Source organism: Gopherus flavomarginatus, chromosome 5 (assembly GCF_025201925.1).
Source record: "Gopherus flavomarginatus isolate rGopFla2 chromosome 5, rGopFla2.mat.asm, whole genome shotgun sequence".
In the NCBI taxonomy this organism is placed as follows: Eukaryota; Metazoa; Chordata; order Testudines; family Testudinidae; genus Gopherus; species Gopherus flavomarginatus.
Window position 1 is genome coordinate 145,266,475 of NC_066621.1, and position 13,689 is coordinate 145,280,163.

General features: G+C 41.4%; 1 protein-coding gene across 1 annotated transcript in view; it reads right to left on the minus strand.

Annotated features, from left to right (window-relative positions):
• Positions 1-13,689, minus strand: part of SYNE2 (spectrin repeat containing nuclear envelope protein 2) — a 273,351-nt gene that overhangs the window by 205,368 nt on the left and 54,294 nt on the right. Inside the window, exons 15-25 of the mRNA XM_050952774.1 lie at positions 11,265-11,361; positions 10,569-10,756; positions 10,228-10,392; positions 9,700-9,855; positions 8,264-8,437; positions 5,909-6,067; positions 5,471-5,644; positions 3,026-3,160; positions 2,720-2,875; positions 1,093-1,310; positions 733-808 (exon numbers count right to left, since the gene is read on the minus strand). Coding sequence (XP_050808731.1) covers positions 733-808; positions 1,093-1,310; positions 2,720-2,875; positions 3,026-3,160; positions 5,471-5,644; positions 5,909-6,067; positions 8,264-8,437; positions 9,700-9,855; positions 10,228-10,392; positions 10,569-10,756; positions 11,265-11,361 — 1,698 coding nt within the window. The remainder of the gene's footprint in view (positions 1-732; positions 809-1,092; positions 1,311-2,719; positions 2,876-3,025; positions 3,161-5,470; positions 5,645-5,908; positions 6,068-8,263; positions 8,438-9,699; positions 9,856-10,227; positions 10,393-10,568; positions 10,757-11,264; positions 11,362-13,689) is intronic.

Sequence of the window (13,689 nt, forward strand, 5' to 3'; positions counted from 1 at the left end):
TTTTGGATGTCTTGCTGATGAATACTGTGCTGCCTATGTACATCTCAAGTCACATGAATTGTAGTCCTCTTGGATCACACTCTAAACAAGACCTCTTCCTCTATGGCATTCCACTCCCAGTAAACAGTTGTACCCTTCTACATTAGCAATTGTTTAATAAAGCTATACATATTCTTTTAATATTTCCTTAGAAGTGAACCCTCCAGCATTTTTCATCTCTATATCCCCTCCTATTTTTGTTCACATCTTTTGGCTACTGAGGGCCCCAAAACTGAATGTAGTATTCTAAGTGTGTTTCCTCCAGTGCTAGAGGCTGAAATTCACCCCATCAAGAAGGGCAATACAAGGACTTGAGTGCTATTTTGAGAACTTAAGTGGGGCTTGAGCTGGCCCTTTGCACAGGAATGACTTCCACTCAGAGAGAGGAACTAGACTGTAAATTCTCTGGGGCAGAGACTGTCTTTTCAATAAGAATTTGTACATGGTGAGCAAAATGAGGTCCTGAGCTTTGACTGGAGTGCCTGAGTCCCACTGGGATATAGACAGACATAATAATTGTTCTTCGTTTGACAGGGATCCACTCTAGATAAACTAGTATTTGCTAATGGTATGTCTTCAGTCATCTGTCTTGGATGGGTTAGACACAACAAATCCTGCATCTTCGCAGGGGGCACAGTAGATGACCCTTGCAGTCCCTTCTAACCCAATGAGTCTATGATCTGAATTCCATACCTCCTGAGTTGAAAGTATATCAACTGATTGGGAAGATGTTTCCTTTTCTCCATTCTCAGGAGCAAATATAGAGCCCCTAAGGTTTAAAAGAAATTTCAGCTTAATAATAACAGCAGCAACAACTAGTGAATACAAAGAAAAAACAATGCAATCATGCAGTATATATCAAAAGACAAAAAACACACACTGCAACTCTGCCAAAGATTAATCTAACGTGACATAGACTAGTTCATTAAAATATTTTAAAAGAACAATTACACGAGAAAATATACTCCAGGTTACAATCCTGCAACAGCAGGAGGACGATCTAGATGTCTTAGTTTTATGAAGCTATGATACATTGTCCTGCAAAATATTCACCCTTGTTTAGATGCCTGGCCACCTCCAACGTGGGACAGCAGAGTTACGTAAACATCTGCAGCACATTTTTGAAGTTCTTCTTGCTTTTGTTCACACTCTGCAACCAGTGTCTTAGTTTCTGGGTGAGTTTCTTCTGCAGTCAATCTTTCACACATTGCTTTAAGAACTTGTAGGCAGTTGTTTAGTTCCCTCAGGCTGCCTTCAGAAGAAAAAAAAGCCTAAATGAAGAAACAAACAGATAATAAATTATAACAATGTGGTTATTTTCATATTTATTTTCATTGTTATATTTAGTGTTCTTTTGTCATGTAAATGCACTTTCAACTGAGGTTCTCAAACCATTTTGAAAACATAAATTAACTCTCACAAAATCCCTCTGATGCAGGCAAGTGTTGGCCCCAATTTTACACCTGAGTAAAGGCACAAAAGGGTTAAAGACCAGATTTTTAAAGGTATTCAGGCACTTAACCCCCACTCAAATTAATAAAAGTTAGGTGCCTAAATATTTTTTTAAATCTGGGCCTAAATGATTACCTGATCATATTCTAACCAGAGCCAAGAACAGAAATCAGGAGTTCTGACTTGCAGACCCCAGCTCTAATCAACAGACCAATACTTCCTCACTTAAGATCTTTGCAATGTGAAATTTTCCCTGTCTTACAGGGGTCTTTTCTTCTTTATTCCAATATTAGCTACCAATTCTGCTCCCACTGAAGTCAATAACAAATGCCCCACTGACTTCAGGGACAGCTGGACTGAGACATTTTCCCAAAATATTCTCCATCAGTCTCTCCCGGCTGTAAGAAGCACCTACAACGAAAGAAATGACACTCTACTCTCTTGGCCAATATGAGAGGAATAGAATGCATCTGGTATATATGCTTGTTTCTCTTTATGCTTTTATATACAATGTGTGCTGTTTTTCTTCACATAAGAACATCTTGAGTGAAATCCTGACCTAGTTACGGTTAATGGCAAAACTCATATTGACTTTATTGAGGCCAGGAGTTCACACCTAGAATCCCTGTAAGAAATAAATATAGGTGGATCTTGGGGAATACAGTGACAGCCAGGTTCACCTAAGGTGAAAAGAAAATTCAAGAAGAGATGACCGAGAAAGAGACATGAGTAAAAATGTTAAATGTAAACCAAAGTTTATTACACACTGTGTGAAATTTACCCCTGGGCAGAGGACTAGCACGGGCCTATGAACCAGTAAAGCACCACTTAAGGTTACATGACTAGTCTGTGTGCAACACAAACAAGGAGTTAAACTGGTGCTTCTGTACAACCATTATGGGTACAGTCAGCTCTATGGCTAGGACCTTAGCCATGCAACCACTGCATTGCATGGGAGCTACAGTGCATGTCAAGTTTGTTTTTTCAATTATTACATTTTGAGTAATTAAGGATTAATAATAAAACCACCTGTAAGAGATGATTATAAAGCAAGGTATAAACTGAAAAAACTTAGCATCCTACTGGCAAGGAGGTGACTCTTTGAAAGCCTGCTTCTTGCAGTGATGGAACAGTCTGAAGTTAGAAAAAAAATTAAATGACAAATGCAGAAGGATTTACAATACAGTCACCAAGCAGAGAAGTTGAGGATAGCGTTTTTATACAGTACCTCGTGTTCTTTTATAAGTCCCTTGGTTTTACCCACGCTAAGGAGTTTCTTCTCTTTAATTATTTGCTTAGTGAGTTTTGAAAAAGTTGCATTAAATTTCCCTATTTCAATTTCCATTATGAACTGAATATATGACATGATTTCACGATGAACTGCCTGCAAAGTACAGAAAGCACTGTCTCAGTGTGATGGTGACAATGGGCTACAAAGCCAATTAAAACCTCTGTTCTGTAACAAAAATTTGTTTTTCAAGAGACCAGGTCTGATAAGAAACAGCAACTCATTCTCTTATGTATATTTTCTCACCTCCCATCTTTCACGAACATCTTTGCATCTTTCCTCCACTGCTAACTTTTCATGAGCTGGTGAAATATTTTTCAACTGTTCAGCAGCTTTCAAAAAATTTTCAAGAATTCTGGTGTCCAAAATGCTAAAAGCTTCCTGAAAAAAACAGAATTGATCTTCGCTTATGTATATCATAAAACAATTTCATTATCATATCAAAACTATACAATAACAAATGACAAGGTACTTATTATTGGGCTGCAATGGCAAAAGGCCAGATTGCCCCAGGCCCTTGTGTGGATGCATAGGCAGGCCAGAGCACAATTGCACTTCTGCACTTTCTGTGCCTGAAAAATGGCATAGGACAACTGCAACCCCTGCACTTGGGAAAGTGCAGGTACAGCTCCCACAACACTTCTCGCGGGAACATTTTGTATTAAGGGGGAGTGGACAAAGTGGATCAGTGGCTATTCTCCCTCCCTATGCCCAGAAAATGGGGCACATTTCCTATATGTTATAGGAAGCATGGAAGGGGTCTGTGTCTCTGTGAGTGCACTGGCCCTGAGGGGGTTAAAATCAGCCTAGGGAGGCTTAGCAACAGGCAGTCAAAAGAAGGGCTGCAGGGGAAACAGCCAATTAGGGTGGGGGCTGCAGACAATTAGGGTGACAGATGGACTAGCCATATAAAAGGAAGCTGTAGACCAGAGGGAGTTAGTCTGCTGCAGGGAGCCCTACGGAGAAGACTGGCTTCCTAGAGGGTTACAGCAGGACCAGCATCTGGGGAAGGGCAGGTGCTAGCAGGGTCCAGGGAGTGAGGGGGGTTGGATAGGCATGGGAGTGCCAGGCGGCCTGTCAGGGAGTGGGGGTGTGGATAGAGGTGAGGGTAGTCAGAGGACAGAGAGCACGATGGGTTGGATAGGCATAGGAGTCCCGGGTGGCCTGTCGGGGTGGGGATAGGGGTCAGGGTAGTCAGGGGACAGGGAGCAGGGGGGGTTGGATAGGCATGGAAGTCCTGAGAGGCCTGTCAGGGGGTGGGGGTATGGATAGGGGCCGAGGGGGGGCAGTCAGGGGACAGAGAGGTTGGATAGGGGGTGGGGTCCTGGGGGTCCCGGAAGTGGGCAATCAGGGAACAAGGTGCAGGGGAGGTTGGATAGGTTGGGGGTTCTGAGAGGGGCAGTCAGAGGGCAGGAAGTGGGAGGGGGCGGATAGGGGCAAGGGTACAGCCTTCCCTACCCACCCCTCCGTACAGTTTCACAACTCCGATGTGGCCCTCGGGCCAAAAAGTTTGCCCATCTCTGTAATAAAGGATGAGACCAAAGGCTTTTAACTAGCCAAGAAACACGACTGTGGTTCACAGCTGTACATTCTTGAGTGCTTATAGTTGCCTGGGTATGGGAGTGTTGGAGCCATATAAGAAGACAGATAGTATACAGAATAGCTTATATAAACAAGGAGGTTGAATTACAGTAGCTTTGAGAACTTTCAATTTCCTTTTATATAAATCTCCATCGTAAAACCCCCTATGATTATAAACATAATCTAAACTAGGTTTTACTTCCCTTCAAATCATGTCAGAAAGTTACTTGTGTGTCTGATGGCCACTTAGTTAGTCAGCTTTCAAAGTTTTGATAACGCACTTACAACTAATAGCCAGATGTTTAATAGGGCATTGTTGGAAAAGAGCATTAGTAACATGAAGAAACAAAGTTTAGGATATCCTTTCAATGGAAAACATGACAGACAGCCTTATTTTAAGATCAAGATTTTATAATGTGTAGTTACCATTTTGGGGATTTAAACAAAATACACCCAGATAATGATAACAAAAAAATCCAGGTTGTGAGTAAGATTTCTTAATATTTCCACAGAAAGTTCAGGTATGTTAGTAAAGATAAAATAAAAAGTTTTAAACAAAAGTTGTAAGAACTGCCAAGAAATATGTGCTCTTTTCCACATCAGTGTAAAACAGAGGTCCCCAGACTGTGGGGTGCATCCACCTATGGGGGCACAGAGGAATGTTTGGGGGGGCATGCTGGGGGCAAGGAGGGAGTGCCACCCAGCCCCACTGCACTTCCAGCTCTGCTCTGGCCCCACCTCCAGCCCTGGCGCCAGCTCCTGGTCCCATGCCCAGCCCCATCCCCAGTCCCCGACGGTGGCTCCACACCTGGCCCCAGCCTCTGGCTGCAGCTCTATTCCCAGACCCAGCCCTGCCCCCAGCTGCGGCCCCTGGGTCAGCCCCCTTACCCATGTCTGCGTTTGCCCACCCCAGGAACTGCAGCCACACTCCCAGCCTCGGCTTGGAGTGGGAGGGGAGGCACATGGGAAAGGGGGGGGATGACCCTGAAAAATTTGGGGCCCACTTGTGTAAGATGATTTTTTTAGTCACAAAATCTCACTATGAAATAATGTGCTCTGACAGTCAAAAGCTTCATATGACACAGGCAGGAAGTAAATATTTGAACCTACCTCATTTTTTGAAATGTGCTCATCAGGGCTCACTTTTTGGTTAATAAGTTGCATAGCTTTTAAAATAGATGTTTCAAGCTCCTTCTGGGATTTTTCAAAATGGATCATGACCTCCTTTTTTGACAGAGTCTCTTCAGATTTGGGTGAGACAAGGTCTAGGTTATTCATGGCAGCCTAGGAAGAAAGACAATTTTGAGAGTGTGCATGAGTATCGTTAAAACAATTAAAATATTATTTTTTAACATGACTCAAGCTTCTCAGCTTTGGATATTAATTTTGAAATCTTTTCTCCTTTTGCGCCTGACAAGAGAAGAGTCGCTCAAATATTTTAAAAATATTTATATTTTACATGGACCCTAAAAGACATTTTTCTAACCATTTAATACTACAGATAAGGATATCTATGTACTGAATATGATAGTGATAGGGAACAGAGACCTGGAGTCTCTCTCTGACTTCTTTAATTCGTGTCTGTAGCCCAGCTGTCTCAAAATCCGGGAGGGACACCTGGCTTGAAACATTACGTGTCAAAACTTGCAAGATTTCTTCTGCTGCAGCAACTTGTTCTTGGCACAAGGTCCTTCTGGCAATTAGGATCTGTGCAGATGAAACACAACAGAAGTCTTCAATATTAAATATTATTATTTATATCATTTAACTTTAGGAACTGAATTGAAAGGCAAGGATTGACTGAAAAAAAGTAGGCAATATTTGGTTACATATGGACCATGCTTTGCAATTACAGGTCATTATCTTGTAGTCCAAAGTATCAACATCTGGGTGGGGAAGAGTTTGGCACCAACCAAAAAAGAAAGCAGAGAAAACAAGTTGTCAAGCCATCTAATTCCATTGTGATGGGGTGTCCACCTCACACAAGACCTGAAGAGGTTAAGGTGGTTAGGTAGGGCAATTAACTTCCAGGCTGCACATGAAAGAAGAGCAGCGATTAATTAGAGGAGGCTCAGCCAGATGGGAACAGGAGGCAACTGTGTAAAGCCCAGGAGCTGAGAGCAGCTGGAGGCAAAGGGAAGTAGTCTGTAGTCATTCCCTAGGGGAAGAGAGTTGTGCGGCTGGCAACCCCAGAGTGTAGGGAAAGCCAGAAAGACAGTGAAGGCTCAGGGAAAAAGCAGCAAGGCAGACCTTGGCTGCTGAAGAGAGGGCCCGTGAGCTGGAACCTGGGGTAGAGGTCAGGTCCGGGTTCCCCTACCAGCCACTGGGGAAGTGGAGATCAGACTGCCTGGGATAGTTCGTGCTGAAACACTTCGATACCCCAGAAGGCGAGGACCATAGTGCCTTGCCTGGAAGGCCAAGTCACGAAGAGGAAGCTGCAGCTCCTGGAGCAAGAGGATCCACAGGGTGGAGAGAACACCAGAGGAGGGCACAGCACCCGGAAGGAACTAATCCCTAAAGTGGCCAGGAGGAGACGCCCTAGCAGTGAGTGGATCCTGTGACATCCATAGGCATATTTGACTTGTACTTAACTTCTGTGATTGTACTTGTTATCACTACGTTATATGTTACTTTAAAATAGAAGGTTGGGCAAAGAAATCTCTCTTTAAAATATGCTTGTATACATACAACCTAGTAACTGAATATACAAAGCACAAATTTGCACGTGCATTGTCTGATCATGAAAATGTGTACTCACAGCAGTAACTGTATCATGTGAATAGTCCCACTGAAGTAAACACAGTTACTCATGTGTATATTTGCTTGCAGAACAGAGCCCCAAATGTGCACTCCACTGTTTAGAAAAAATGCTTGGATATTTTGAAAGCACAGCTTACACCGCTAGGTTTGGATATTTATCACTGTGTGTCTTTATGAGAGCTCTTCTAATCTATGAATATTCACCTAATTTTCAAACTATCCATTACCATTCCTCTGATCTATGCTTTATTAAAAATTTCTCTCTTTTATGTACTGCAAGTGAAGCAAGGACTTGATCTTGTATACTTATGGGGGACATTATGTTACAATCTTATTGAAACACAACTCACAGAAATTTAAGAGCATTTTTTGTCACTTTCACATTCTTAACAAGCAAATGTCACACTGAGAATGAGATTTAGTTTATGCACATGCACACACATTCTGAAAATGCACGTACATTCTTTTAACATGCCCATACCTCCTAATACTGTAGACTTTACCCAGAGCAGGAGTGCACAAACACTGAGGACTCCTTCCCTCTTTACAGAATGCATGTTTGAATCAATTTCCCACAGGGTCAGATGCACAAAGTACACAGCAGGCAGCTGATTCACACTCCCGCCAGAGCTCTACAGGTCCCCTTTCCAGCCAAGGAGGACTGATGGGATAAAGTGCTTCCTCCCCAGGGGATAAATGCATTGCCTCTGCAGTAAATATTATCACCAGCATTCCTCACACTCTCACTGCATTAATTTCCAGGGTATTAGTCAGCAGGGAGTGTGCTGGATTACTGAGGGGGCGGGAGCACCTTTTATCACACAACTGTAACCAGTTGAAGAATAGGACTGAGATCCTTCTTTAGGCTGTGATTGTAATCTGGGAGTGACGATGTTTGGGGGGGAAAGCAGTTACCATGATGGGATATTCAGGACTCTGACAGGAGCCATCCTTAAAAATAATGTTAGACAACTAACCTAGTCCTAGTAACACTGCAGCACCTCCTCCCCTTACTTAGCCATTTAATAATACAAAATCAATCCTCATTCCTGATTCATTTAACACAAGCCATTGAATTCATAACTCAGGTCTAAGAATCTGATGAATGGGTAGATATTTTAAACTTAAGATTTGCATTTCTACCTGTAAAGATTGTTCTGTTGAGCTTCGCACGCATCCTTCATGTTTGATCGTCTCAAAAAGGCATTCTGTTTCTGTGGCCCAGTTTTCTACTCCTTTGAGAAGCTCTTCAATTTTCTCCACTCTGGGCAGAAGCTCAGTGGCCTGTTCAGTTACATCTGCATTCTCTTCTCTAAGCTGAGAACATGGAACATTTAGACTCTTAGCAAAGTTAGTATTTGTAAAATGCTCAAAATTTCTTCCCCCACCCCTCTACATTTCCAGCATTTACCCAGCTTATGGGCCACTTTCTGGCTTTCGCTATGTGACCCAAGAACTTCTTAATACCAACTGACAAGGGAGCGCAATGGGGTTACAGGGCTCTCCTGATTCCGGCATATACATTCTGATTCACCAAAGAATGACATGTGATGTCTCAAATGAAAGGTGGTGTCATTGGTCATCAATATCACTGTGAAATGTATGTACAAGTGTTGTGTAAAAACTGAAAACATGTTCTTAAAGTCTGTATCAAGGTACTAGTCACCAGAAAAGGTGAAAAACAGTTTTTCTGTCAGACAAGCTACCTGTTTACATGTAAATTGAGTATTTTCTTGTTCAGAGTGGATCCCCTCACCAGTCTGAACTGAATGCAAATAAAGGATTGTAAGAAAGAACTTCAGAAAGAATCTAAAAGGGAAAAAAACAGAGCGCGAAAAGAGAATCTTATCTTGAGTGTGGGAAAGCACATTTGTTTCATGAAAGAGGGGTCTCAACCAGGCTTGGCTGAGAATTCTGGAGAGAAATTTGTCAGATACTCTCTTGTCTAAAGAAGAGTAACTTGTCAGTTAAGTATAGACTCTAGAAAGAATGTTATGATTTTGTTTAATATGTACCCATTTGTTTCCAGTAGTCTTACTCACTATTACTTGAATCTCTATTCTGTGATAAACTTATTCTTGTTTTCACTATAATTATACCTAAGTGCTGTGGTGATAAGCAATGTGCTGGTCCTGACTTGAATCTTACAGGCCGGTGAGTTCTGTTCTTGTGGGACTAGCAGGCCTGTAATTCTGTAAGTCTTCTGGGGAACAGAGGCTGAACACTGCAGAGAAGTCTGAGTACTCAGGGGATACTGTGTGCCTATCGCTACCCTGTACAGAGAGAGTGAGGCCTTTGGACACCTGGAAGGCCATGCTTGTACTGCCACATACCGTTTCAGAGAGCTGATCTATAGCAGGCAGAGACAAGACTAATTCTCACTAAGAGGAGGTAGTAGTGAGGTGCCTCACCACCCTGGGTATCCCTGGGACCATCACATATACCCGGAAGACCATAGGCGGAAGCTGAGACTGAAGTGATGATGCAGTGCCCAAAAAAGTGGGGCTGTATATTTAATAGATGAAACTACCCAAATTTAAGTGCTGATATTTGGATTAGAATATAGGAGAACTCTTTACCTCTGCATTCTGAATGTGTTTCTTACTAGCCTCCGTTGATATATCTGCTGTAACACTGAGTGCATTTGGCACTGCCTCAGCAGGACTCTGAGAATTTCCATTACTGTCAACAACTGACTTCTTTTGCTCTTCTTGCATTCTCAGTAATCTCATCTCCTGTGAAAATGTTGCATAGCATTTTATACTATAATTTATTGGCACAACAGTATCATTAATAAATACACTTTTTCTGGGCTCATCCAGAAAACTGAAACCAGGGGCGCTCATATAGTCTCAGCCATATACACCATTGCATTCAGTGCTAACAGAGTTCTAAAGGACTTTTACACAAAGAGGCAGTGAGAGTTACAGCTGGGAACCTGTGTGTATTGCCTGCTTTACCTGCTCTAAAATGGAGAACAATTGTATGAAAGATTATTGATCTGTAAATAACAATTGATAATTATACTGTTAAAAATACAGCTGTGCTTTTGACATCTACATAACAAAATGATCACATGAAAGGAAAACGGAGCTGTGGTTACTTACAAACTGTGTTCTCTTTATAAATTTAGCCCATCTTGTGTTCAGTTTTTTCAGTTCTTTAGAAATATCTGATCCCACTTGCTCATTGCTGACTTCAATTAAGAAGTTTCCAGCTTCATTTAAGGAACCATGCACTGAGTTCCAGTCTGCCACAATCTCAGTGGGGACCTATAGAGATGCATTGAAAGGATTAAAGACCACACCATGCAGTTCTTTAATATATTTCCCAAAACAATAATAATAATTTGCACTTATAGTGCTTTTCATCCATAGACTTCAAAGTGCTTTAAGAAGGTGAGCAAGTATATTCATGCTTAATCACAAAGAGATAGTCAATCAAATACCTTTTTAGGATGTCCTTTTCGTGTTTCGTCCAACCATGTTTTCAGTAAATGAATGTTCTCCATGTAAGTAGCCCAAGAACATAGAACTTTTTGTAGGACAGTGTTTACATTGTAAATATATTCTCTGCACATAGAAATCTTAGAGTCTACCATCTTAAACAGTTTACAAGTGTCTGGAGGATCACCAACTAGAATATTAAATACATGATAAAACAAATGTTAGAAACAGACACTGATTCACATTAACAATTTCAAAATAATATTAAGCATATTTCTCAATTGCTTGGAAACTGCCAAAATAGAGAAGTGAATCCTTCCTCCTTTGGCTGCTGAAGGGGAATATCATTAACTGTTTCGAAAAAACAAACCAACTAAACAAAACCAATATTCTGCAGAAAATAAAAGTGGGGTAGCCATGTTAGTCTGTATCCACAAAAAAAAGGAGGAGTCTGGTGGCACCTTAAAGACTAACCGATTTATTTGGGTCGAAGGTTTCGTGGGTAAAAAACCCACTTCTTCAGATGCATGGAGGGTTTTTTATCCATGAAAGCTTAGGCCTAAATAAATCTTTACAGGTGCCACTGGACTCCTCATTGTTTTTTTAGAAAATAAAAGCATCAGGAATTTAAAACATTAATAATGATCAGCTTAAAGCGCAACTCTTATTAAAGTATTACGTTATTTGCATGCACTTACCTAAGATATTTGTGCTTATGTTCTTGTTTTTCATGTCTTCACATATTTGAAAAGCAGTTTCTAGTTGAGCTGTGACTCCCCTTTCTTCAATAAAATCCTGCCCAAAGTTAAAGCGAATTGAGATGGGTAATACTGACTGACATAAAAAAATACAGAAAATTCAGTTTGTGATCAATTAGAACGTGAACCGAGAAGATACAGGCCAAACGTAAACAGAGCAAAATCAAGTTACTTCCACTGCATTCCATCCCGCACCCTTTGTATGAATTATGCCTATTATAGGCCTGATCTTGCAAACTGTTACTTCTGTGAGGAATCCTACACAAAAATATTTGTGTCTACACAAACACTTAAGGTACGTCTACACTAGAAGCGCTGCTGTAGTGTAGACAGTTACTACAGTGATGGAGGGGGTTCTTCCATCACTGCAGTAAATCTGAGAGGCAGGAGTTAGGTCAATGGAAGAATTCTTTAATTGACCTAGCACTGTCTACACTGAGACTTAGGTTGGCTTAACTAAATATCATAACGTGTGAATTTTTCACACCCCTGAGTGATATAGCTAGGTTGACCTAACTGTCTACTTTAGGCATAGGCCAGCCCCTAATTCACAGCAAGCTGGGGCAGGAATCTACCACACACCCACCTGTCATGGAATAACTGTTTGTGTGGACCCTAAAGAAGCAAATTAATAGTTCATTGATAAGCGCTGATCAAGTCCCATTTCAAAGAGGATCAGATCAAAGCGCATTAATAAACAGTTCATGCATGTCACCAGAGTCCACACAGTTAGTCCACAGCAGGCTAATGCAGGGTAGGTTCACATCCCAGTTTACTGTGAACAATTGTTCACGTAGAAGACCCTGAGGCCATTGACTCAAAGAGACCACAGTACTTGCCTGAGTCAGGATTAGTCATTTCAGAATTAAGTTCTTAGATCGTAAATTCGTTGGGGAAGAAGTTTGTTTCCGATAAGCCTGTAAAGTGCCATGGGCACCTAGGGCACTACAGAATTAATACACAGGACTTCTGGTTTGGGGGATTTATTAAGTTCATTTTTTAAGATTTACTTTTTGCAATTTTTAAATTGTATGTAGCTGTCCAAAAATCAAGGGGTTTCACAACTTTGTTACGATTTACGATATGTTCCCTAGTGCACTTTAACATAGGACTGTTTCAAACAGCACTACATTTATGCACACTAGGGAACCTTTAGTGTGCACCAGCAGGGTCAACATGGTCCAATTAATAAGCAACACTTAGAGTACTTTAGAAATCACACCCCCACAGTCTGCATTAATGCTCTGTATAAACAATCTCTTAAATACAAGTAACCATTTCCAGTGTTTTTCTGGTGTTCATTGGATAAACATGGTTTTTTTTTATATCAAGTATGCTTTATTGCTGTTTATCAGTTAAAACCAAAAATCAAAAGCCAATAATACATTATAATAACAAATCTGTTTTAACAATACACCAAGGGGCCAGATGAAACTGACAAAATCCAAGGAATTCAGAGTAAAGGCTAAATTTCAGTTTTCAATCCATGTTATGGGTTATTGTTGCTGATGTCCTCAAGAATAGAGTGATTTTACACAAGATGTTGCCCCATCCTGCAGTTCTAATGCAGGCAAAACTCTCCCTGATTCTAATTGGAGAATTGCCTAAGGACTGTAATGTTGAGCCCCATATGTGCTGTCATGACCAGTTACAAAATGGGAGGTAAGCACAAAATGTAATCAGACAGGTCAACTCATCCGCAGCGAGGACCATAAGGATATGTGCACATTGGGGAGGAGGAGAAAGAAGGGCTGCTGAGTATTACCCTCTGGGAGTAGCAGGTGGTGGCAGATGGCTTCTACATTTAGAGTCCTGCTGCTGCAGAATTGTGACAGGAGGCATAACAAACCACCTGCTGTCCTGCGTGAAATACTTTGAATTTGAGGCAGGGAGTGGGCTGATATTGCTGGCCCTCGTATACTACAGGAGGAAAGGAGACTAGTCAACTGTCACCGAAGACAATGACAGAAGAGAAGAGGTCACAGACAATCACATCATCAGAAGAGAGAGAGAAATGGGGGAGAAGGGGGAGTATTCAGGGCCTGTCATGGAGAAGGTATCTTGGCTCATGGCTTTTGCTCAAAATCCTGCAAAAAAAACTCATCACTTTCATAGGATTTGGACTCACAATCAAATGAAACTCAGTGGTTTGGGCTGAGTTTTGGAGTTCTTGGGTTCAAATGAAATTGAAACTTAAGAGTGAAATCACTCTCACTGAATCCAACAAAAAAAAAAAAAAAAAGCCTCACTGAATCCAGGGCAGAGCCAAACCAGAGTGTTTTATGAAACTCTGGGAAACTGTAACCAGAAAAGCAGCAAAGAATCGGATGCATCGACGAAGTGGGTATTCACCCATGAAAGCTCA